This window comes from Hyperolius riggenbachi, chromosome 12 (genome assembly GCF_040937935.1).
Source record: "Hyperolius riggenbachi isolate aHypRig1 chromosome 12, aHypRig1.pri, whole genome shotgun sequence".
NCBI lineage: Eukaryota > Metazoa > Chordata > Amphibia > Anura > Hyperoliidae > Hyperolius > Hyperolius riggenbachi.
In genome coordinates, this window is record NC_090657.1 from 9,033,158 (window position 1) to 9,059,579 (window position 26,422).

At 49.1% G+C, this 26,422-nt stretch overlaps 1 protein-coding gene across 1 annotated transcript in view; it reads left to right on the forward strand.

Moving 5' to 3' along the window:
* DBF4B (DBF4B-CDC7 kinase regulatory subunit) overlaps positions 1-26,422 on the forward strand; it is a 103,381-nt gene that overhangs the window by 44,992 nt on the left and 31,967 nt on the right. Inside the window, exons 10-13 of the mRNA XM_068262643.1 lie at positions 10,772-10,817; positions 15,425-15,547; positions 21,203-21,302; positions 21,404-21,513. Coding sequence (XP_068118744.1) covers positions 10,772-10,817; positions 15,425-15,547; positions 21,203-21,302; positions 21,404-21,513 — 379 coding nt within the window. The remainder of the gene's footprint in view (positions 1-10,771; positions 10,818-15,424; positions 15,548-21,202; positions 21,303-21,403; positions 21,514-26,422) is intronic.

The following is a 26,422-nucleotide window of genomic DNA, read 5'->3' on the forward strand; positions in this document are numbered from 1 at the left end:
AACTCTAAAGTGAGATTGCTGGCTGTCATCATGACAACAGCCGGCGATCTCACCAGCAGGAAGCAGAGCCTCGGAGGAGCGTAAGAAGAATGGCGGCCGACGTCAGGGTCCCCTGGGAGGTATGTAGAAACGCTCCCGTTGCCGTCATTCCTCTGCATACAGCCTCAGGCGGCTACCCCGAGCAGAGGTCGGGATTACCGCTCTTAGCTGCGGTTTTCCGCCCCGACCCTAGCTCAGGATTACCGACAAGGTTAAAGCTAATGGGAATCCCCAAAAAACCAAACCAATATTTACCTAAGGAGAGGGAATGCTCTGGGTCCTATACAGCCTTCCCGCTCCAGCACTGTCACCCTCAGTAGTATTATCCGACTGATCGGCCGAATACTGCTCTCTGCCGCTGCTGGAGGCTTCAGGAGCCCGAAGACAAGCAGCTCCGTCTCCATACTGTGCTAGCACACTCTCTTACGCAGCTACGCATGTGCAGTACAGAGCCGCCTGTCTTCTCCATACTGTACTAGCACACTCTCTCACGCACCTACGCATAGGCAGTACAGAACCGCGTGTCTTCTCCATACTGTGCTAGCACACACTCTCACGCACCTACGCATGTTCAGTACAGAACCGCCTGTCTTCTCCATACTGTGCTAGCACACTCTCACGCACCTACGCATGTTCAGTACAGAACCGCCTGTCTTCTCCATACTGTGCTAGCACACTCTCTCACGCATCTACACATGTGCAGTACAGACCCGCCTGTCTTCTCCATACTGTGCTAGCACACTCTCTCACGCACCTACGCATGTGCAGCACAGAGCTGCCTGTCTTCTCCATACTGTGCTAGCACACTCTCACGCACCTACGCATGTGCAGTACAGAACCGCCTGTCTTCTCATACTGTGCTAGCACACTCTCACGCACCTACGCATGTGCAGTACAGAACCGCCTGTCTTCTCATACTGCTTTAGCACACTCTTTCATGCACCTACGCATGCTCAGTACAGAGCCGCCTGTCTTCTCCATACTGTGCTAGCACACTCTCTCACGCACCTACGCATGTGCAGTACAGAGCCGCCTGTCTTCTCCATACTGTGCTAGCGCACACTCTCACGCACCTACGCATGTGCAGTACAGGACCGCCTGTCTTCTCCATACTGTGCTAGCACACTCTTTCACGCACCTACGCATGTGCAGTACAGAGCCGCCTGTCTTCTCCATACTGTGCTAGTACACTCTTTCACGCACCTACGCATGCTCAGTACAGAGCTGCCTGTCTTCTCCATACTGTGCCAGCACACTCTTACACGCACCTACGCATGCGCAGTACAGAACTGCCTGTCTTCTCCATACTGTGCTAGCACACTCTCTCACACACCTACGCATGTGCAGTACAGAACTGCCTGTCTATTCCATACTGTGCTAGCACACTCTCTCACACACCTACGCATGTGCAGTACAGAGTTGCCTGTCTTCTCCATACTGTGCCAGCACACTCTTACACGCACCTACGCATGCGCAGTACAGAACTGCCTGTCTTCTCCATACTGTGCTAGCACACTCTCTCACACACCTACGCATGTGCAGTACAGAGCCGCCTGTCTTCTCCATACTGCACTAGCACACTCTCTCACGCACCTACGCATGTCCAGTACAGAACTGCCTGTCTTCTCCATACTGTGCTAGCACACTCTCTCACGCACCTATGCATGTGCAGTACAGAGCCGCCTGTCTTCTCCATACTGCACTAGCACACTATCACGCACCTACACATGTGCAGTACAGAACCGCCTGTCTTCTCCATACTGCGCTACCACACTCTCTCACGCATCTACGCATGTGCAGTACAGAGCCGCCTGTCTTTTCCATACTGTGCTAGCACACTCTCTCACACACCTACGCATGTGCAGCACAGAGCCGCCTGTCTTCTCCATACTGTGCTAGCACACTCTCTCACGCACCTACGCATGCACAGTACAGAGCCGCCTGTCTTCTCTGTACTGTGCTAGCACACTCTCTCACACACCTACACATGTGCAGTACAGAGCCGCCTGTCTTCTCCATACTGTGCTAGCGCACACTCTCACGCACCTACGCATGTGCAGTACAGAGCCGCCTGTCTTCTCTGTACTGTGCTAGCACACTCTCTCACACACCTACACATGTGCAGTACAGAACCGCCTGTCTTCTCCATACTGTACTAGCACGCTCTCTCACGCACCTACGCATGTGCAGTACAGAGCCGTCTGTCTTCTCCATACTGTGCTAGCACACACTCTCACGCACCTACGCATGCGCACTACAGAACCGCCTGTCTTCTCCATACTGTGCTAGCACACTCTCTCACGCATCTACGCATGTGCAGTACCGAGCCGCCTGTCTTCTCCATACTGTGCTAGCACACTCTCTCACGCACCTACGCATGCACAGTACAGAGCCGCCTGTCTTCTCCATACTGTGCTAGCACACTCTCTCACGCATCTACGCATGTGCAGTACAGAGCCGCCTGTCTTCTCCATACTGTGCTAGCACACTCTCATGCACCTACGCATGTGCAGTACAGAGCCGCCTGTCTTCTCCATACTGTGCTAGCACACTCTCTCACGCACCTACGCATGGGCAGTACAAAACCGCCCGTCTTCTCCATACTGTGCTAGCACACTCTCTCACGCACCTACGCATGTGCAGTACAGAGCCGCCTGTCTTCTACTTACTGTGCTAGCACACTTTCACGCACCTACGCATGCGCACTACAGAACCGCCTGTCTTCTCCATACTGCGCTAGCACACTCTCTCACGCACCTATGCATGTGCAGTACAGAGCCGCCTGTCTTCTCCATACTGCACTAGCACACTATCACGCACCTATGCATGTGCAGTACAGAGCCGCCTGTCTTCTCCATACTGCGCTAGCACACTCTCTCACGCACCTACGCATGTGCAGTACAGAGCCGCCTGTCTTCATACTGCGCTAGCACACTCTTTCACGCACCTACACATGTGCAGTACAGAGCCGCCTGCCTTCTCCATACTGTGCTAGCACACTTTCACGCACCTACGCATGTGCAGTACAGAGCCGCCTGTCTTCTCTGTACTGTGCTAGCACACTCTCTCACGCACCTACGCATGCGCAGTACAGAACCGCCTGTCTTCTCCATACTGCGCTAGCACGCTCTCACACACCTACGCATGCTCAGTACAGAACCGCCTGTCTTCTCCATACTGTGCTAGCACACTCTCTCACGCACCTACACATGTGCAGTACAGAGCCGCCTGTCTTCTCCATACTGCACTAGCACATTCTCTCACGCACCTACGCATGTGCAGTACAGAGCCGCCTGTCTTCTCCATACTGCGCTAGCACACTCTCTCCTGCACCTACGCATGTGCAGTACAGAGCCGCCTGTCTTCTCCATACTGTGCTAGTACACTCTTTCACGCACCTACGCATGCTCAGTACAGAGCCGCCTGTCTTCTCCATACTGTGCTAGCACACTCTCACACACCTACGCATGTGCAGTACAGAGCCGCCTGTCTTCTCCATACTGTGCTAGCACACTCTCTCACGCACCTACACATGTGCAGAACAGAACTGCCTGTCTTTTCCATACTGTGCTAGCACACTCTCACACACCTACGCATGTGCAGTACAGAGCCGCCTGTCTTCTCCATACTGTGCTAGTACACTCTTTCACGCACCTACGCATGCTCAGTACAGAGCCGCCTGTCTTCTCCATAATGCACTAGCACACTCTCTCACGCACCTACGCATGCGCACTACAGAACCGCCTGTCTTCTCCATACTGTGCTAGCACACTCTCTCACGCACCTACGCATGTGCAGTACAGAACCGCCTGTCTTCTACTTACTGTGCCAGCACACTCTCTCACGCACCTACGCATGCACAGTACAGAGCCGCCTGTCTTCTCCATACTGTGCTAGCACACTCTCTCACGCACCTACGCATGCACAGTACAGAGCCGCCTGTCTTCTCCATACTATGCTAGCACACTCTCTCACACACCTACGTATGCGCAGTACAGAGCCGCCTGTCTTCTCCATAATGCACTAGCACACTCTCTCACGCACCTACGCATGCGCACTACAGAACCGCCTGTCTTCTCCATACTGTGCTAGCACACACTCTCACGCACCTACGCATGTTCAGTACAGAACCGCCTGTCTTCTCCATACTGTGCTAGCACACACTCTCACGCACCTACGCATGTTCAGTACAGAACCGCCTGTCTTCTCCATACTGTGCTAGCACACACTCTCACGCACCTACGCATGTTCAGTACAGAACCGCCTGTCTTCTCCATACTGTGCTAGCACACTCTCTCACACACCTACGTATGCGCAGTACCGAATCGCCTGTCTTAAGAAGCACTTGGACTTCCAAAACGTCCCTCGGATTTAAAAGGGGGAGCCAACAAGGGGACCCTGAGAAGAGCTGGAAGGCTGTAGTGTTCCCCAAACCCGTCCTCAAGGCACCAACAGTGCATGTTTTGTGGAAATCCAGAGGTCGTTAACCATTTGCGGACCAACACCGTTGAAATCTACATCCTGCATGTGGCAGCGCAGATCTGATAGGACGTAGATTTCAATCATCCCGCCGCGCAGTCACACCGATCGGCCGGTTTCTCCCCGCCGCAGTGCACTCTCCCTGCGTCTCTGATGGAAGAGCTCTGTGAGCCGGTCTGGAGCCGTTTTCATTGACTCCTGGCCCTGTCGTCACTGTAAGCCAATCCCATTGGCTTACATTGATAGGGTCAGTAGCCAATGACATGTACAGTTGGTGGGCCTTGAGGACCGGCTTGGGGATCTGTGCTCTATATGACCCAGAGCCTTCCCTCTCCTTAGGTAAGTATCTGTTCATTTTTTTGCTTTCCAATTCGCTTTAACCACTTCTATCCCACCAGTCTCTGCCCCTTTAAAGAGGCACTATTAGCAATAACATGCCCACTAAAGAAAACACATATGTAAGTAGATAAATACTTCCTCTACTTACATAACAGATGTATTGCACTGTCCTCGGTTTCCTTCCATATCATTTTATATTATAAATATGTGGTCATTCTCTTCATGGCAGGGGCCATCTTGATTCCTCCGGGTATATTGTCTCCCCCCCGGCACTCCCCTCCTCCCCGCACTTATCCTCAGCACAGCGGGGAGGAAAAGCTGCAGACAGCAAAGACTCACCTAATAATAGATCCAAGCGCTGCAGTTCCCCCCATACTCTCTGCACTACCACCGGAGGCAGTGCAGAGAGTATGGGGGGAACTGCAGCGCCTGGGAACATTATTCCTGGAGTCTGTGCGCTGCCTTTATCCTTCCCCAAAGTTCTGTGCGGGGAAGAAGGATAATGCGGCGGGCGGCAGGAGGGGGGCGCGGACATCACACTGGAGGAGGGGGGCAGAGGACAGTGAGAGGAGATAGCCTCTGGCCCCCCTCTGTGCGCTCTTACAGCGGCTACACCGCCGCAGACAAGGGGAGAGCAGGCATCCAATCACAGAGCAGAGAGGTGAGTGACAGAGGCTTTAGCCAATCAGCCTGCCTGTCATTTCTGTTCTGCGGCCTTGCGTCCTGCAGGCATGGGGAGAGAAAAACCTCCTAGGGAAAAAAGTAAGAAGGATTTTAACTATTTGTATTGCCTTATTAGCATCCTGTTTGTCTATGTAATAGGCTAAAATCGAAAATTTATTTCACATATAATGCCTAACAGTTACTCTTTAACCTCCCTGGCGTTCTATTGAGATCGCCAGGGAGGCTGCGGGAGGGTTTTTTTTAATAAAAAAAAAAACTGTTTCATGCAGCCAACTGAAAGTTGGCTGCATGAAAGCCCACTAGAGGGCGCTCCGGAGGCGTTCTTCCGATCGCCTCCGCGCCCAGAATAAACGAGGAAGGCCGCAATGAGCAGCCTTCCTTGTTTTGCTTACATCGTCGCCATAGCGACGAGCGGAGTGACGTCATGGACGTCAGCCGACGTCCTGACGTCAGCCGCCTCCGATCCAGCCCTTAGCGCTGGCCGGAACTTTTGTTCCGGCTGCGCAGGGCTCGGACGGCTGGGGGGACCCTCTTTCGCCGCTGCTCACGGCGGATCGCCGCAGAGCGGCGGCGATCAGGCAGCACACGCGGCTGGCAAAGTGCCGGCTGCGTGTGCTGCTTTTTATTTCGCTCAAATCGGCCCAGCAGGGCCTGAGCGGCGACCTCCGGCGGTGATGGACGTGTAAAGTCGTCCATACCGCTGAGGAGGTTAAGGACCAGAGACGGCTGGTACGGTAAAACGCCACCTCCCGATGAATCGCCACACATACCCGCCGGTCGTGACGCTGCCCCATCGCTGCAGACTCCTCTCTCTGCTGTCTCTGACGGCGGAGGGCTGACAGCCGGTCAGGAGCCGCTTTCATTGTCTCCTGACGCTGTCTATCAATGTGAGTCAATGTGATTGGCTCTCCGTGATGACACGGTCAGGAGCCAATGAAAGCAGCTCCTGACCTGCTTATAGAGTCTGCCGTCTTATAGACGGCAGAGCGAGTGAATTGTGGCGGGTGCAGAACGGCGGAGACGCATGATTCATTGCGATGTTAAATCTACGTCCAGTCATAGCTGCAGCACCACCTGCTGGACGTAGATCCATACCGCATCGGGCCGGAACCAGTTAATAAATGTCAATTCACAAATATTAGAGCATTGAGTAGAACAAGTGACATGTTCGGTATTTTAAGACCAGCTGGGTGCGGTAACAACTCAATCATGCATTCGGCAAAATGTAAAGTTAAAGGAGACGGTAAATAGGTGGAGCCATCCCGTCCTACTACTCACTCCAGAAGTACTGCCAGGTGTGAGATAAAAAATGAAGGGGGGGGGGGGAGAAGGTTTAGGAGGATGATAGATTCCTATAGTTTTCCCTGTATCCCTTTATACATGCACAGGGAGAGACTGATGCACACAGAGGAACCTCTAGTACAGGGGTCAGGAACCTTTTTGGGAGAGAGTCATGAACGCCACATATTGTAAAATGTAGTTCCGTGAGAGCCATACAGTATGTTTGAAAATGGTACAGTAAGGCTCAGGTCCCTGTTGCCATGGTGATGTGTATACAGTTGATCCGCCAGGCAGCGGAAGTGTCAGACACGTCTTCAGCTTCTCTTGGGTTTCAGCAACATCAGCAATTTCCCTGTGAGCCAGACAGGAGAAACGCAGACTAAGGCCCGGTGCACACCAAAACCCGCTAGCAGATCCGCAAAATGCTAGCAGATTTTGAAACGCTTTTTCTTATTTTTCTGTAGTATTTCAGCTAGCGTTTTGCGGTTTTGTGTAGCGTTTTTGGTGTAGTAGATTTCATGTATTGTTACAGTAAAGCTGTTACTGAACAGCTACTGTAACAAAAAACGCCTGGCAAACCGCTCTGAAGTGCCGTTTTTCAGAGCAGTTTGCGTTTTTCCTATACTTAACATTGAGGCAGAAACGCCTCCGCAATCCAAAATCTGCAGCAGCCCGGGAGTATGCGTTTCTGCAAAACACCTCCCGCTCTGGTGTGCACCAGCCCATTGAAATACATTACCCAAGCGTATCCGCAGCCGCAAGCGGATCGCAAACCGCAGCAGAACCGCTCTGGTGTGCACTAGGCCTTACAGCTTGTTCAATTAGCTAGCTGACTTGGGTTTGATTCATTTTGTAGGATGAGATCCCCGCACTTTGGCCCAATAGGCTGCTTGTAAAGTGACAGGCAGCCTATTGGGCCAATCAATGTGCAGGGATCTTGTCCTACAAAGTCACTGGACCTGACAGGGTGCAGATTGGGACAATTGGAGCAGCTGTTCGTATTGGGAGGAGTGTAAGTTAGTAGTGGATGCTACAGCAGTAGCGTCCCTACTTTGAAAATGTTACTTGCTCTGCCACACTAAGCTGTGTTGCTTGAGCCGTGTAGCTTAGTGAATCAACCCCTAGTGATTTGTAAGTGAGCCTGATATAGCCTTCAGAAGAGCCACATCTGGCTCCCAAGCCATAGCTTCCCTACCCCTGCTCTAGTGGCATGGATATCTAAAGGGACACTGATCCCTTTTACTCTTGTATGCTGTCACAAGCAGCTCTTGCAAAGGAATGTCTCCTATTTTGGGCAGACCACTTCTTCCAGAAGAACCAACATAACTCTGGCCAGAAGTGCGAGAACATCACTGTAGCGTAACACAGCTTGCTGCCGAGACCTACTCCACAGCTGGTTGGACTTTTACTGAACAGGTCGTAGTAAGTTGAAGGCATGTTTTTCTGTAAGTTACTAAACTGTTACCACATGTGCGAAAATCTTGTGAATTTGGAAAAACCGTCAAAGTGCTGTATTCTACCGACCTATTATTTTTAAGGAACAGGTCTTAGTGAATTAAGCCTGTTGTTTCTCCTCTGTTCATATAAGAAATGCCTTCCCCCAAAATCACTCTTTGGCCTCAATTCACGGAGCATTATCAAACGTTTATCAAACACTTTATCAAACGTTTGATAATTTACCTCATGGGTAAAATCTAATTTTAAATTCACTAAGGTGTTATAGATTTATCGAATGTTTTACCAATAAAACGTTCAACAAATATATAACACCTTAGTGAATTCAAAATGAGATTTTACCCATGAGGTAAATTATCAAACGTTTGATAAAGTGTTTGATAAACGTTTGATAATGCCTTGTGAATTGGGGCCAATGTCTCAGCCCAATAGGCTGACAATATATCCTGAGGTGCCCCGACCCTTCCGATGGTAGTTACAGCAGACAGGACACCCTGAGCCAGGAAACAGTTGCAGCAGGCCGATACGGCAGAAACGACGTTTGCATTTGTCCTGCGCACTTGGTGATTTGCAGTAGGTGCAAGGCTGAAAATTCTGTTACTTATAAAACTCCCATAGTTGGAGCGCAATCAACACTGCTGTTTTTATATCCTAAAAAATACATTGCGATTGTTCAGTTATATTACTTTCTAAATCGCTCACGAGGAACAGCTGTAAGGAAGTTCCAGCGTGCCTCTGATGTTTGTGGTCTGTATGCTGATCCCAGCGAGAGGTCAATTCATAAAGCATAATGACCAGCGATCCAGCCAGAGATGTACCGTATTTGTCGCACTATAAGACGCTCCTGACCATAGGTGCCAGGCTTAGAGGACGAAAACCAGGGGATAAAAAAAAAATATACTAAACCTGGTGCATCCATGGTGAAGCAGCTTCTAGTGGATTATGCCCCCCTTGTACCTCGTGTCTCCCTGTGTCATCCTCTGCCCCACTTGTGTTGTCCTCTATGACCAGGGGTTGATTTACCATAAGGCAGTATAGGCACCTGCTTACAGGCGCCTGATGATGGAGAGGCGGCTCACTCCCCTCCCCGAGCGCCTCCCTTCCTTCCTCCCTATGCAGAGTCCTGATGAGAGTGTAAATGAGAAGCTACTCACCTGGGTCTTGGCATTCCACTGAGACCTCCTTTTAGTCGGGGGCACCTCTAGCTACTTATAACAGGTAAGGGAGAAGTGACAGTTGGGACAGCCAGCACACTTGCGGTGCGGTTCGGCGGGGGTTAGTAGGTTCATGGAGGGCGGAGTCTAGGGTGCCAGGACATCTGTGCCTATAGGCTCCTGTGATGTAAATCCGGGCCTGCGTGCATGGAGGGCGGAGTCTAGGGTGCCAGGACATCTGTGTCTATAGGCTCCTGTGATGTAAATCCGGGCCTGCATGCATGGAGGGCGGAGTCTAGGGTGCCAGGACATCTGTGCCTATAGGCTCCTGTGATCTAAATCCAGGCCTGCATGCATGGAGGGCAGAGTCTAGGGTGCCAGGACATCTGTGTCTATAGGCTCCTGTGATGTAAATCTGGGCCTGCATGCATGGAGGGCGGAGTCTAGGGTGCCAGGACATCTGTGCCTATAGGCTCCTGTGATGTAAATCTAGGCCTGCATGCATGGAGGGCGGAGTCTAGGGTGCCAGGACATCTGTGCCTATAGGCTCCTGTGATGTAAATCCAGGCCTGCATGCATGGAGGGCGGAGTCTGAGGTGCCAGGACATCTGTGCCTATAGGATCCTGTGATGTAAATCCTGGCCTGCATGCATAGAGGGGGAAGTCTAAGGTGCCCGGAAATCTGTGCCTATAGACTACTGTGATGTAAATCCTGGCCTGCATGCATGGAGGGTGGAGTCTAGGGTGCCAGGACATCTGTGCCTATAGGCTTCTGTGATGTAAATCCGGGCCTGCATGCATGGAGGGCGGAGTCTAGGGTGCCAGGACATCTGTGCCTATAGGCTCCTGTGATGTAAATCTAGGCCTGCATGCATGGAGGGCGGAGTCTAGGGTGCCAGGACATCTGTGCCTATAGGCTCCTGTGATGTAAATCCGGGCCTGGGCATTGAGAGGGTGGAGTCTATGGTGCCAGGACATCTGTGCCTATAGATTCCTGTGATGTAAATCCTGGCTTGTCTATGCCCCTTTGTGTCCTCCTCTCCATGGGCACAGTACAGGGAGAACCCAACATTGCGGTAGGTTGGTGGTTTGTATTGGCAGACAGTCACAAGTCAGGAACTCTCTGCATTTGGACTTTAAAACGCAGTGACTTTTTTTCTCCACTATGGGAGATAAAAAGTGAGTCTTCTAGTCTGTAAAATACAGTAGGTTTTTTTTGTTTTGTTTTTAAGGAGATACCAAGTGTAATAGGCATGGTTTGTCTTTAATATGCTCTACAAACAACCTGTATCTTTATATGTCATTCATAAACCTAATTGTACATTGTGGTTCTATTGCAGTTGCTAAACTGAAGATCCCTTTTCTGAAGATTGAGGACCAGAGCCGGTGAGTCCTCTGTTCTTGTAGCTTATTATCCCGTTCTGAATTCAAGGCATTGCTAATGTAGCTGGCTTTATCAGCCTCAGACTCAGTCCTGACTCAGACAGGAAGTAACTACAGTGTGACCCTCACTGATAAGAAATTTCAACTATAAAACACTTTCCTAGCAGAAAATGGCTTCTGAGAGCAAGAAAGAGATAAAAAGGGCAATTTTTTTATCAGTGAGGGTCACACTGTAGTCACTTCCTGTCTGAGTCAGGACTGAGTCAGCCACTTACATACCTGATATTTAACTCTTTCAGGCAGAGAAAGGAAAAAAGGAACACAGCATAGGTATTTGTGTGCTGGGCACTGTACATACACATGTCTATCTCATCGTGTCACACGTCACTTCGGGTATCCTTTAAAGTAAATGGGAACCCGTTGCAGAGAAAAAGAATGTCACTTACCTAAGGAGAGGGAAGCCTAGCGAGCCTTCCCTTTCCTCTCCCAGGGCTTTCATTCAGGTCGGCAGCTCCCCCATTTAAAGCCAGAGTGCTCCCGATGACAGTCGGCTCCATACTGCGCACGTATGAGAGCAAGAGAGGACGCTCACGCGTGCGCAGTATAAAGCGGCCTGTCTTCGGGAGCACTCCCTTTGGTGGAAATAGCAGTATTGGACCAATTTGGTTAAATGCTGCTATGGGGAGCCTGCGCTGGAACGGGCACTGTAAAAATCAAGTGGTCTCAAAACTACATACAGTATGTTGTCAGCTCAATTTAATTTTTCTGTCTCAAATCCCTCTCCCTGCTGAGGTTAAGGGCCCGTTTCCACTATAGCGAATCCGCATGCGGGCACTGCACGCGGATTCGCATAGGTAATGTAAGTGGATGGGGCTGTTTCCACTTGTGCGGCTGCGGCAGCGTTTTTTGGTGCGGCAGAAATCTGCACGGCAGGGCCGTCAGATTTCGCCTGCAGAAGGAATGTGCGCGAATCGCCGCTAATGTAACTAATAGGGAAATCGCATGCGGGGTGACCATGCGTTTTTTGACGCGAAATCGCATGCGATTTCGCATAGGTATTAATGTTATTTCACTCAGGCAGTGACATGGTTAAAATCGCATACAGCCTTACCTATGCGGAATCGCATGCGAAATCGCGGCAAAAACGCATGCGGAATCGCACCCGCATGCGATTTTGTCCGCGGTGGAATGCAGGCGATTCCGCACCGCACTAGTGGAAACGAGCCCTTACAGTGCATACTTAAAGGGGCACTATGCCGAAAAAGTGTAAAATATGTGCAAACATAGACTAATAAGAAATAAGTTTCTTCCAGAGTAAAATGAGCCATAAATTACTTTTCTCCTATGTTGCTGTCACTTACAGTAGGTAGTAGAAATCTGACATTACCGACAGCTTTTGGGCTAGTCCATCTCTTCATGGGGTTTCACAGGGATTTCCTTATTTTCAAAAGCACTTAGTGAATGGCAGTTGCTGCATCCAACTGCCAAAAACGTGTACGGTGAGCAGGGAGGCTGGCCAGCATCTTTGTATAAATGTTTTTCAGGGAATGTCTTTATAAAGAATAAAGGCTATGCTCAGAATCCCCCATGGAGAGATGGACTAGCCCAAAATCTGTCGGTAATGTCAGATTTCTACTACTTACTGTAAGTGACAGCAACATAGGAGAGAAGTGATTTATGGCTCATTTTACTCTGGGAGAAACTTACTTCTTATCTGTATATTTTAAATTTGAAGATTTTCGCGACTGTTCCTCTTTAAGAAAATCCACTCAAACGGCATTTGATGCAACAAGTCCACAGGCATCAGTAAAGTTGGCAGAAAGTCCACTCATATGAATGGTTTTACACTATGGAGGAATTCGTTGTATATTTTTGTGGTGTTTTATGTGGAGCAAGGACGGAGAATATTGACGTAGCTGGAGGATCGGTACAGGCAGAGAATGGTCCCTAATGACCCTGCAAATGCTGCCGTCCCAATCTCACAGAGGGTCATATCACAAGGGTGAGTGTCCCCTTCTAGGGGTAAGGTGGTGGTGCTCACTCGATACAAAGAATCCCGTGCATTTCAGGGTGTCTTTGAATAGACATAAAGGGTACTTTTCTGCAAACTTTACTGGTTCCCGTGGACTTGCTGCATCAAGCACTGTTTCTGAGTATGTTTATGTTATTGTATTGAACTCGGAAGCACTCCACGGATTATATCCTCGTCTGTTTTGCCAGCACAGTGTTTTATTTTAATTTTATACTTAAGAAAATGTTTACCTGCTCTTAGCCCACTAAAGGCACCAAACTTCCAACTGCCCACATCTTGTGTATAAGTCAGTCAAGGAGTTGGAGTTAGTGGAATCCTAAACTGAGGAGTCAGAGTTGGATGATTTTCGTACCAACCCGACAGCCCTGATCCTTGGAATTCCACCGCCAGTCCTATCACTTAGACTTTAGACTTCTAACCTAGACTTTAGATTTTGGACAGGAAGTGAGAGAGAATACTTCAAACATGGTGAAAGATTGGGACGACGTGCAGACCAGTGTTACTAGTGTTCCACCTTGTTTACCAGACCGCTTGTTCTACGTATGTGTTACACAGAGCTTTTCTCACCCCCTGCCAAATTCAGGGGAACTGTGATCTGTCAAGATGAGGGGACCTTTCTCCACATGATCTGGTCTTGCCCTAAGGTCAGTGCGTATTGGGTTTGTTCTCAAGCTCTTTAAAGCCCAATCTACACGGTACGATTCTTTGTGCGATTCGATTACAATTCTATTTACGATGCGATTAAATCCGACATGTCCGATCAGGATTCGATTCAATTCAATCTGCCATTGCAAAACAATGGTGAATTGAATCGAATCCTGATTACACATATACTTCAGAACACTTACGGTCTTTTTTTGGGGGGGGACTGGGGGTTGCAATGGGTGGATCAGCTCTGTTCCCCATTGGTGGGTGAATTGTTTGGGTAGATATCCTAGGTACTAGATGCGCTGATTACTGTTTCTAGTTTTTCTTGATGTTGTATTAGCTTCTTTACATAATGGCCTCAATTCATTAAGCTTATCTCCTGTCTTCAATAACGTTTCTAGAGTTATCACCATGGTGATAAGCAGGGCTGTGCAGTTGGTACAAAAATCTTCCGACTCGGACTCCTCAGTTTACGAAACCACCAACTCTGACTCCAACTCGGGGTTCCCAAAATGGCTGACTCCGACTTCTCGACTCTGACTCCTACTTCTTAGTCTAATACTTACCAGGGCTGTGGATTTTGTACAAAATCATCCGACGACTCATTTTATGAAGTTACCGACTCCGGCTACCCAAAATTACTCTGACTCCTCGACTCAGACTCCACAGCCCTGGTGATAAGGCATGTAGTATTCAGGAAACCTTTTACCTCAGGCAAACCTAAAGTTAACTCTTCTGTCTAAGTGAGAGATGTCTAAAGCCCAATCTACACGACACAATTCTTTGTGCGATTCGATTTCGACTCTATTTACGATCCGACATGTCCGATCGGGATTCGATTTGCCATTGTTTTGCAATGGCAAATCGAATTGAATCGAATCCCGATCGGACATGTCGGATCGTAAATAGTCAAATTCGAATCGCACAAAGAATCGTATAACGTTAACTCTTCAATCCTTAAAATAACTACAGAATTCTAAAGTTATAAGACAGGCTTTTAATTAACTGCATTTGAAAAGAACTACAGAGGAGGTAACTTAAAGGGGCAACACAGCGAAAATGTAAAATATGTGCAAACATATACAAATAAGTACATTTTTTTTTCCAGAGTAAAATGAGCCACAGATTACTTTTCTCCTATGTTGCTGCCACTTACATTAGGCAGTAGAAATCTGACAGAAGTGACAGGTTTTGGACTAGTCCACCTCTTTATAGGGGATTCTCAGGGATTTATTTATTTTCAAAAGCACTTAGTGAATGGCAGTTGCTCTGTCCAACTGCCAAAAAACTGTGTAGGGCAGGGAAGCTGGCCAGCGTTATCGTTTAGATTCTTTTTCAGGAATGTCTTTATAAAGAATAAAGGCCATGCTGAGAATCCCCTATGAAGAGATGGACTAGTCCAAAACTTGTCGCTTCTGTCAGATTTCTATTACCTACTGTAAGTGACAGCAACATAGGAGATAAGTAATTTATGGCTCGTTTTACTCTGGAAAAAATGTACTTCTTATTTGTATGTGTTTGCACATATTTTACATTTTACAGTTTTTCGCTGTAGTGCCCCTTTAAAGACTGAAGGGTTAAGATAACTCTCTCACTGTGAAAACTTATCTCTACACCTTAATAAGGCAAGGTGGCTGTGTGGTGGTACGTTTTTTTTCTCTTGCCTTATCTCCAGCAGGATCTTAGTGAATTGAGGCCATTGTGCCTTGTTTTGTATGCTATGGTTTACCCTTTTATGGTAAATGCCTTTCAGTACAGTCCTTGGTGTCGGCCAATGGCAAACTGAAGTGTGATAACTGCATTTGATTGTATCTTTTTCTTATGCTTCATTAAACTTGGCATGTTTTCAACCCCCCATAAAATAAAATGTGTTGAAGGCAGATTCATTTAGAAAGTTGATCTCCAACTTGAAAGTGTTATTTCATTGCAGGAAGTACAGACCGATCCATTGCTGTTTTTCCAGTTTCCCAGAAGTCTCCTTCACTTCATCAGATGGAAGCCCCTTTGAGACTAACTGTACCAAAAACAGCACTCATAAGGAGAAAAGGCCTGGGTGAGCCTGTTGTGAAGACTACTTATATATTCTAAATCGTGGTACTCACCTTCAATTTTGATTGGCCAATCGCTGACCAATTTTACCCCCTCCAATGTAATAGGAGGGTCAACCGATACTGAATACCATGAACAGATTGTGTAGGTAAACCTCATAGTATATGGAGGTGGTCAAATTGGTCAGTGATTGGCCTGTCATAATTGAAATTGTGTACCAGGTTTACCCACCATCCTATCTGTGCTGGACTGCGTTAACATGCATGTAGGGCTACAGATAGAATAAGAACTGAAAACGTATTTTAAATCTGCAGTATAAAGGACAGAATACCCAAACAGCTCGGGGTGGCCCAAATCCACAAGGAAGGTACAGGGGACCAAACGAGATTTAAAAAGCCCTCCTGCTAAAAAGCAATGCTTAGTGTGGTTTGCCTTCTTAAAACAGAAGGTATTTGCAATAATTCAGATATCAAATGAACCTTAACTGTGGGGTAAGAAAAAGTTTCTCTTACCTGGGGCTTTCCAAAGCCCCCTGCAGCCATCCTGTGCCCTCGCAGCTCCTCGAGTGCCCTCCAGTCCCCGGCGCGGCTTAGTTTTGCCTTTGGCCGGCTGACAGTCGGCCCCTGGCAATACCTCCTCCTCTTCTCCTTCCCCACCGTCAAGCGCGTCATTCGCAGGCGCCTAACGACGGGGAAGGAGAAGAAGTGGATGCGTTGCCGGAGGCCAACTGTTAGTCGGCCGAAAACGAAACTAAGCTGCGACAGGAGGGCCCTCGAGGAGCTGCGAGGGCACAGTATGGCTGCAGGGGGCTTGGGGAAGCGCCAGGTAAGTGAAACTTTTTTACCCCACAGTTAAGGTTCACTTCACTCTCACCACTAGCATCTATTACTGGCAGCGCAGCAGCTAAACACATCTCCATCCACCGCGGAGGTCTCAGATCTCTAAATGCTTCACGCTACTTCCTTTTTAAACAGGAAGTAGCATGAAGCACTTACAGATTGGAACCTTCGGTGTTGGATGGAGGAATGTGTCCTGCCTGCCGCCGCTGCTGCCAGTAATAGATGTTGGAGGGTATGCGCTGAACAGAGAGCCCAAGGGGGGGGGCTGTCCCTCTTCCCCCGCCGATGTCCAAAGCTCTCCCCTCGCGCTGCAACCCCCCCCCCCCCAAAAAAAAAACGGCCCTGAACAAGCCGTTTTGGGGGGCTTGGTGTCCAGATTCTTGCAGGGGGCCCCGGTGACTTCTAGTTAAGCCCCTGGATCTGCATGCTTGTTCAGAGTGTATGGATAAATGCATTAGAGCCTAACTCACATGCGAAGTGGGCCAAAATTGAACACTAGGACCAAGTCCTTGTCCAACCTCAATGTCTAGTAGCCACCTCCCTCCCTTGCACATTTCCCTGGTATCTAGTAGATCCCCCTCCCTCCCCTAACCAGTTCCCTGGTGTCTAGTGCCCCCCCTTCTGGTCCCTGGTGTCTAGAGACCCTCCTCCATCCCTTTTACAGTTGTTATTATTATTTATAAAGCACCAACCTGTTCCATGGCACTTTACAAAGTAGTAAAACAAATTCAGGGATACATAATGATACAGACAATGATATACATCAATTATGGACACTGGTACAAAATACAGAACTGGTGATTACCATGACAGATGTAACATGATGAATAAAATGTTTCCAAGCTAGTAAATGAATAGCATTCCAAGACACAAAAGGGTGAGAGTCCTACCCTTGCGAGCTCACAATCTAAAGGAATGGGGTGGAAACAAGAGGTGGGGACGTATACAGTGGCTTGCAAAAGTATTCGGCCCCCTTGAAGTTTTCCACATTTTGTCACGTTACTGCCACAAACATGAATCAATTTAATTGGAATTCCACATGAAAGACCAATACAAAGTGGTGTACACGTGAGAAGTGGAACGAAAATCATACATGATTCCAAACATTTTTTACAAATAAATTACTGCAAAGTGGTGTGTGCGTAATTATTCAGCCCCCTTTGGTCTGAGTGCAGTCAGTTGCCTATAGACATTGCCTGATGAGTGCTAATGACTAAATAGAGTGCACCTGTGTGTAATCTAATGTCAGTACAAATACAGCTGTTCTGTGACGGCCTCAGAGGTTGTCTAAGAAAATACTGGGAGCAACAACACCGTGAAGTCCAAAGAACACACAAGACAGGTCAGGGATAAAGTTATTGAGAAATTTAAAGCAGGCTTAGACTACAAAAAGATTTCCAAAGCCTTGAACATCCCACGGAGCTCTGTTCAAGCGATCATTCAGAAATGGAAGGAGTATGGCACAACTGTAAACCTACCAAGACAAGGCCGTCCACCTAAACTTACAGGCCGTACAAGGAGAGCGCTGATCAGAAATGCAGTCAAGAGGCCCATGGTGACTCTGCACGAGCTGCAGAGATCTACAGCTCAGGTGGGAGACTCTATCCATAGGACAACTATTAGTCATGCACTCCACAAAGTTGGCCTTTATGGAAGATTGGCAAGAAGAAAGGCATTGTTAACAGAAAGCATAAGAAGTCCCGTTTGCAGTTTGCCACAAGCCATCTGGGGGACACAGCAAACATGTTGAAGAAGTTGCTCTGGTCAGATGAGACCAAAATGGAACGTTTTGGCCAAAATGCAAAACGCTATGTGTGGCGGAAAACTAACACTGCACACACCATCCCCACTGTCAAATATGGTGGTGGCAGCATCATGCTCTGGGGGTGCTTCTCTTCAGCAGGGACAGGGAAGCTGGTCAGAGTTGATGGGAAGATGGATGGAGCCAAATACAGGGCAAACTTGGAAGAAAACCTCTTGGAGACTGCAAAAGACTTGAGACTGGGGTGGAGGTTCACCTTCCAGCAAGACAACGACCCTAAACATAAATCCAGGGCAACAATGGAATGGTTTAAATCAAAACCTATTCATGTGTTAGAATGGCCCAATCAAAGTCCAGATCTAAATCCAATCAAGAATCTGTGGCAAGATCTGAAAACTGCTGTTCACAAACGCTGTCCATCTAATCCAGCCTTTCTCAACCTTTTTACCTTGGAGGAACCCTGTAAATAACTGTTGGATCTCAAGGAACCCCTGCAAACAATTTTTTGGTCTCGAAGGAACCCCTACATTTATTTTTCAGGAGGCATGGTCTTTAAGTAGGTTGGGCGGCTAATTTCACTATCTCCTATTACACTGCCACTCATTATACTGTCTCCTGACCCCCCAATTTAGTGCTTCTTGTTACAGTACCATCTATTAGTGTGCTCTATTATACTTCCCCCACGATGGGTTAAAATGCCAAGGAACCCCTGCAGAGTCCCCAAGGAACCCTGGGGTTCCAGGGAACCCTGGTTGAGAAAGCCTGATCTAATCTGACTGAGCTGGAGCTGTTTTGCAAAGAAGAATGGGCAAGGATTTCAGTCTCTAGATGTGCAAAGCTGGTAGAGACATACCCTAAAAGACTGGCAGCTGTAATTGCAGCAAAAGGTGGTTCTACAAAGTAGTAGGGGGCCGAATAATTACGCACACCCCACTTTGCACTTTGCGTTTTTCAACTTGCGATTCTTTGAACAGGTGGTTAGATGAGATTTAGAGAGGAGAGAGAATGTTCGGTGAGTGGAGAGAAACTGGAAAGAGAGCAGTCAACAAGAGGAGTGGAGATGGAGTTTGAGGTCTGCATGGAAAAAAACACTACGGATTTTGGCAATTTTATCCGTGAAGTATGTTGCAAATTCTTCAGCTGATAAGCATGAAGGAGGAGGAAGGGGTGGACGGAGAAGGGAGTTGAAAGTTCTGAACAGCCGCTTTGGATTGTGCAAATGGGAGGATATAATAGAGGAAAATAATGGTTGTTTAGCAGAAGAGCAATTCTAAAATAAAGGTTTTTTTTGTATGAAATGAAATCCTCATTAGTGTTTTTTCTCCAACGCTGTTCAGCTACCCTAGAGCACCCCTTTAGCTGTTTAGTAGCTTTGGTCAGCCAGGGTTGGCGACTGACACGGTGTGGGCGGACATTGGTGAGGGGTGTGATTGCATCCATGACTTGCGTGATTGAGCTGTGGTAGTGATTAAAAAAAAAATGATAGTAAACAGCATCTGCCAGTATCATCAACGCTGAGCGCCACAAACAGGCCATTGCCTGATGAAGCTGGGTTATACCCCGCGAAACGCGTTGCACTTTATTTGGAGTAGCCAATAAAATAGTTTTGACTGAAAATCCACAGTCGTATGTTCTGCTTGGAGGAGGTAATTCCACCACTGTCTCCTCTATTACCAAGATGGATATTTAAGTTCTTTTAGTTTTTTTTTTTTATCCTGTTGCCGCCTCTGTTATCCTAGTATCTACATCAAGTCCACCCTTGGTGGAGGGTTGTACCCTTCCTCCTTCTACTACAGAGAGCGACTTCTTATTCCTGAGTGGGGTCAGGACAATCTCCCCACCCGTTTTGACAGTGGTTGCCTAATTGGTAACTCTGGTTTGTGAGTATTAAATTAATATTAATATTATTACTCTTACAATTTTACATTACCAGTCCATACTACACTATATTGGGCTCTGGGTGTTCTCTCTCTTTCTCAATATGCCTGAGCTGCTTTTCATAGCGAAGTGAAGTCATTATCAGACTGTCTCTGTCTCTTCTTTAAATGGAAGGTTCAGGGAGGGTGGGTAAAAAATAAAAATCAATTTCCACTCACCTGGGGCTTCCTCCAGCCCGTGGCAGGCAGGAGGTGCCCTCGCCGCCGCTCCGCAGGCTCCCGGTGGCCGACCCGACCTGGCCAGGCCGGCTGCCAGGTCGGGCTCTTCTGCGCTCCAAGGCCCGGAACTTCTGAGTCCCACGCCGGCGCGCTGACGTCATCGCCTGCGCAGTACAGCCCGGAGGACGTCCGATGACGTCAGCGCGCCCGCGTGGGACGCAGAAGTTCCGGGCCTTGGAGCGCAGCAGAGCCCGACCTGGCAGCCGGCCTGGCCAGGTCGGGTCGGCCACCGGAGACCACCGGGAGCCTGCGGAGCGGCGGCGAGGGCACCTCCTGCCTGCCACGGGCTGGAGGAGGCCCCAGGTAAGTGGAAATTGATTTTTATTTTTTACCCACCCTCCCTGAACCTTCCCTTTAAAGAGAGTCTGAAGCGAGAATAGATCTCGCTTCAGACCTCATAGCTAGCAGGGGCATGCGTGCCCCTGCTAAAACGCCGCTATAGCGCGGCTTAACGGGGGTTCCTGTCCCCCCAAACCCCCTCCGAGCAGCGGGGGAGCGCTTCCTGGTTGGGGCAGGGCTAACCGCCGCAGCCCTGCCCCATGCGCGTCTGTCAGACGCGTACCTCCGCCTCTCCCCCGCCCCTCTCAGTCTTCCTTCACTGAGAGGGGCGGGGGAGAGGCGGCGATGCGCGTCTGATAGACGCGACTGGAGGCAGGGCTGCAGCCGTTAGCCCTGCCTCCAGGAAGCTCAGCTCCAGCGACCTTTTTCCGACCCAGGTTTGCGGGGGGTGGGTTGGGGGTGAAGGGACCCCCGTTAAGCCGCGGGATAGCGGCGTTTTAGCAGGGGCACACGTGCCCCTGCTATATATAAGACCTGAAGCGAGATTTAGTCTCGCTTCAGTGTCTCTTTAAAGTGTATTGTGCAGGTTTTCTCCTTTCTTACTGATCTAATGTCTCAAATAGAGATCAAAAAGATGACGGTGAGAGGAGTCAGGAACCAGTTGCCAAGAAGAAGAGTGGCTTTTGTGAGTGCTGTAAGGTGACCTACACAAGACTTAGCGAGGTAACGGGACATTTGGGGTCTTCTTACAGGGGGGGGGGGGGGGCACAGAGGTCCAAAAGTGAAGGAACGTAACAAACTACTTTCGTTTTGCTTTTCTCCAGCACCTGATCAGTCAGCAGCACCGGCGGTTTGCTCTGAATATCTCAAATTACAAAGTCATTGACGATGTTGCTAGCAAGCTAATATGTGATCTGATGGAACTACCCCATGGGTAAGTGTATCTCCCTCTTCCTGCGCTCTGACCCCGCATAAAAATAAATCATGCACCTAATGTTTTTATATATAATTATTTGTGTGTAACTGGTACTTTGAAGTGCTATGAAATACCCCTTAGTAATGGCTGATCCTCGTTTTAGCTGTGTGTTTTGAGTCATTACACCAGGGGTAGGGAAGCTATGACTCGGGAGGCAGATGTGGCTCTTTTGATGGCTGCATCTGGCTCACAGACAAATCAGTAGGGGGTGATTCACTAAGCTACACGGCTCAAGCAGCGCAGCTTAGTGTGGCAGCACAAATAAGATTTTCAAAGTAGCAAGCACTACTAACTTACTTGTGCTACCCCAAAACGAATGGCTTCTCAAATTGTCCCACTCTGGGCCCGGTCAGGTCCAGTGACTTTTTACGACGAGATTCCCGCACTTTGATTGGCCCAATAGGCTGTCTGTCACTTGACAGGCAGCCTATTGGGCCGAAGTGCGGGCATCTTGTCCTACAAAGTGAACCAACCCCCAAGTCAGTACAAGCTGTTAGTCGGTATTTCTCCTGTCTGGCTCTCAGGGAAATTGCAGATGTTGCTGAAACCCAAGAGAAGCTGAAGACGTGTCTGACACTTCCGCTGCCCGGGGAATCAACTGTATACATTTCACCATGGCAACAGGGCCCTCTGCTGTGCATGTGCACTGTCCCAGTTTGAAACATATTGTATGGCTCTCATAGAACTACATTTTTAAAATATGTGGAGTTTATGGTTCTCTCAGCCAAAAAGGTTCCTGACCCCCCCCCCTCCCCCGCATTACATGCTGCTTTGTGCTGATACAATGCCCTATAGGTCATTCTGTCAAGTATGTGTTTGTCTCAGCCAATTAGTTAGTGTAAACCAGGGCTATATGTCAGCAGGGGCTTTCTCACCATTGATATTTGGGGTGTGACTCTGTCTTGCCATCAGTAGGGTTTGTAGAGAATTCAGTCACGCGTGAAACCGCTGTCACGCTATTCTCTCCTTTTCCGCACCCATCACCAGCAGTTCCTGTGCCATGCGGATGTGTGCCTTTTATGCTTGTGATTGCACAATCTGGTAATGTAGAAAAGGTGGTCAGTGTGGGGACACCACGGTCACCTGTATGACAAGGAGAGACCAGAAGCCACATGGTGCGGTATTGTGGGGTGTTAGATTGTAGGCAACCACCGTATATATATCGCCAATGGGGGAAATAACCATCCCCGCTCAGTATTCCAGGTCCTGCTGGTACTGGATGGTCGCACTCCTGGTTGGTCCTTCTTGGTTGTAGATAACACTACACCTGGAACGTGAACATCTCCAAAGGAGATGTAATGTATAGTACTGGGGCTGGAGGCGCACAAAGATAGGTTTCATCACATTACCTATCTTTGGGTGCCTCCACACCCCCAGTACAATCTTGTAATGCACTCAGAACTTTGAATAGATAAGAGGACCCTGCATTGCCAACTCCTATTCCTCTTTCATCACCATAGCGGGTCAGACTGGACCCCAGTGGAAGCGATGCCTGTATGTGGACATATAGTCGGAATAACCTTGTTAAAGGGGCACTATGGTAAAAATGTGTAAAATTTTAAATACAGGTAGTCCTCGGGTTACGTACGCCCGCTTTCCGAACGCCCCGCCAATACGAACGGCCCGCCGATAGCTCCGCCCCGTCGATGTCACCGCGAGCGCCGGATTTCTATGATTTACATGTTTTTACGTAGTTTAAAATTGACCTAAAGACGCCATGTGTGTGTGGGGAGGTGAGCAGCTACATACTGCACCCCTCCCGTGCCCTGGCGTCACCCTCCGCCTCTACTAAACACCTCCGTATCATTACAGAGATCCGCGTCCTCTGACGCAGGCCGGGAGGCGACCCGGCATACTGCGCATGGGCAGCGTGTACAGTATCCGGGTCAGAGGGCGCGGATCTCTGTAATGATACGGAGGTGTTTTGTAGAGGCGGAGGGTGACGCCAGGGCACGGGAGGTGTCCGGTATGTAGCTGCTCACCTCCCCACACACACATGGCGTCTTTAGGTCAATGTTAAACTACTTAAAAACTTTTAAATCACAGAAATCCGGCGCTGTCCCGACTTAAGGACAGATTCAGGTTAAGAACGAGATGACAGTCCCTATCTCGTTCGTTAACAGAGGACTACCTGTATATGCAAACATAAACAAATAAGTACGTTTTTTCCAGAGCAAAATGAGCCATAAATTTTCTCCTATGTTGCTGCCACTTACAGTAAGTAGTAGAAATCTGACAGAAGTGACAGGTTTTGGACTAGTCCATCTCTTCGTAGGGGATTCTCAGCAAGGCTTTTATTCTTTATTAACATATTCCCTAAAAAGTATTTAAACAATGATGCTGGCCAGCCTCCCTGCTCACAACACCGTTTTCTGGCAGTTGGACAGAGCAACTGCCATTCACGAAGTGCTTTTAAAAATAAATAAATCCCTGAGAATCCCCCCCTGAAGTGATGGACTAATCCAAAACCTGTCGCTTCTGTCAGATTTCTACTGCCTACTGTAAGTGACAGCAACATAGGAGAGAAGTAATTTATAGCTCATTTTACTCTGGAAAAACCGTACTTCTTATTTGTATATGTTTGCATATATTTTACAATTTTTCGCTATAGTGCCCCTTTAACCACTTTACCCCCGGCGGTACGAATTTCTCCGTCCCTTTTTCCATCCTTTAACCCCCAGGGACGGAGAAATCCGTACCTTCCGCGCTACCGCCGCTGTCCGCGCTCCCGCCGCTCGTGCGCACGCACCCGTCGCTCCCGCATGCCGCCGCCCGCTCGCCCGGAGATCAATGAACGGGAAAATCCATTCCCGTTCGTTGATCTAAGCCCCGCAATGATCCGCTGCTTCTATTAGAAACAGCGCGATCATTGTGATTCTCCCTGCCTCCTACTGCTTCCTGTAAGCGTCCTTCCGGACGCTTACAGGTCGCATGTAATTAGACTCACTGTGGCCATCTTGTGGCCAAATAGTAAACTACACCCTAAAGCATTTTACACATACAAATATATTGTATTACACAATAAATTAACTCATTACCTCCCACACTCCCCAATTATTATTTTTTTTTTGTAAATAAAAAAAAAAATACAATACATAAATAGTTACCTTAGGGCAGAGGTTCCCAACCGGTGTGCCGCGACACATTTATGTGTCGCGGCAGCACCAGATATGTGTCGCCGCTCTCTGCTCCCCCTGCTCGTCTGGGCTCTCCCCTCCATAACATTGCGGCGGTGGCTGGCAGCTGCGGCGGTGGGCGGGACTTACCTCCTCCAGTGTACCGGCGAGTGGACGCTGTGCGTGCGTGCTTGCAGCTAGTCTGGTCTTCACTAGACCAGACTAGCTGCACGCATAGGCACAGCGTCCACTCGCCGGTACACTGGAGGAGGTAAGTCCCGCCCACCGCCGCAATGTTATGGAGGGGAGAGCCAGGGAGAGGAGCCCCAAGGTGAGGGAAGTGGGGGGGGAAACGTCCGCCCTTCCCCCGCTGCTCTACCCAATGCTCCTCTCTGCTGTGCTGCTCCGCTCCAGCTAGGGGGCCACTATACACCTGGCTGCATATACTGGGGCCACTATACACCTGGCTGCATGTACTGGGGCCACTATACACCTGGCTGCATGTACTGGGGCCACTATACACCTGGCTGCATGTACTGGGGCCACTATACACCTGGCTGCATGTACTGGGGCCACTATACACCTGGCTGCATGTACTGGGGCCACTATACACCTGGCTGCATGTACTGGGGCCACTATACACCTGGCTGCATGTACTGGGGCCACTATACACCTGGCTGCATGTACTGGGGCCACTATACACCTGGCTGCATGTACTGGGGCCACTATACACCTGGCTGCATGTACTGGGGCCACTATACACCTGGCTGCATGTACTGGGGCCACTATACACCTGGCTGCATGTACTGGGGCCACTATACACCTGGCTGCATGTACTGGGGCCACTATACACCTGGCTGCATGTACTGGGGCCACTATACACCTGGCTGCATGTACTGGGGCCACTATACACCTGGCTGCATGTACTGGGGCCACTATGCACCTGGCTGCATGTACTGGGGCCACTATACACCTGGCTGCATGTACTGGGGCCACTATACACCTGGCTGCATATACTGGGGCCACTATACACCTGGGTACATATACTGGGGCCACTATACACCTGAGCACCCCTTATTGTGCCTGCAGCATCATCAGATTGTTACTGAGCCCCTCATTGTGCCTGCAGCATCAGCAGATTGTTACTGAGCCCCTCATTGTGCCTGCAGCATCAGAAGATTGTTACTGAGCCCCTCATTGTGCCTGCAGCATCATCAGATTGTTACTGAGCCCCTCATTGTGCCTGCAGCATCATCAGATTGTTACTGAGCCCCTCAGTGTGCCTGCAGCATCATCAGATTGTTACTGAGCCCCTCACTGTGCCTGCAGCATCAGCAGATTGTTACTGAGCTCCCCACCATTGTGCCTGCAGCATCAGCAGATTTTCTGAGCCCCTCACTGTGCCTGCAGCATCAGAAGATTGTTACTGAGCCCCTCATTGTGCCTGCAGCATCATCAGATTGTTACTGAGCCCCTCAGTGTGCCTGCAGCATCAGCAGATTGTTACTGAGCCCCTCACTGTGCCTGCAACATCAGCAGATTGTTACTGAGCCCCTCATTGTGCCTGCAGCATCAGCAGATTTTCTGAGCCCCTCATTGTGCCTGCAGCATCAGCAGATTGTTAATGAGCTCCCCACCATTGTGCCTGCAGCATCATCAGATTGTTACTGAGCCCCTCAGTGTGCCTGCAGCATCAGCAGATTGTTACTGAGCCCCTCACTGTGCCTGCAGCATCAGCAGATTGTTACTGA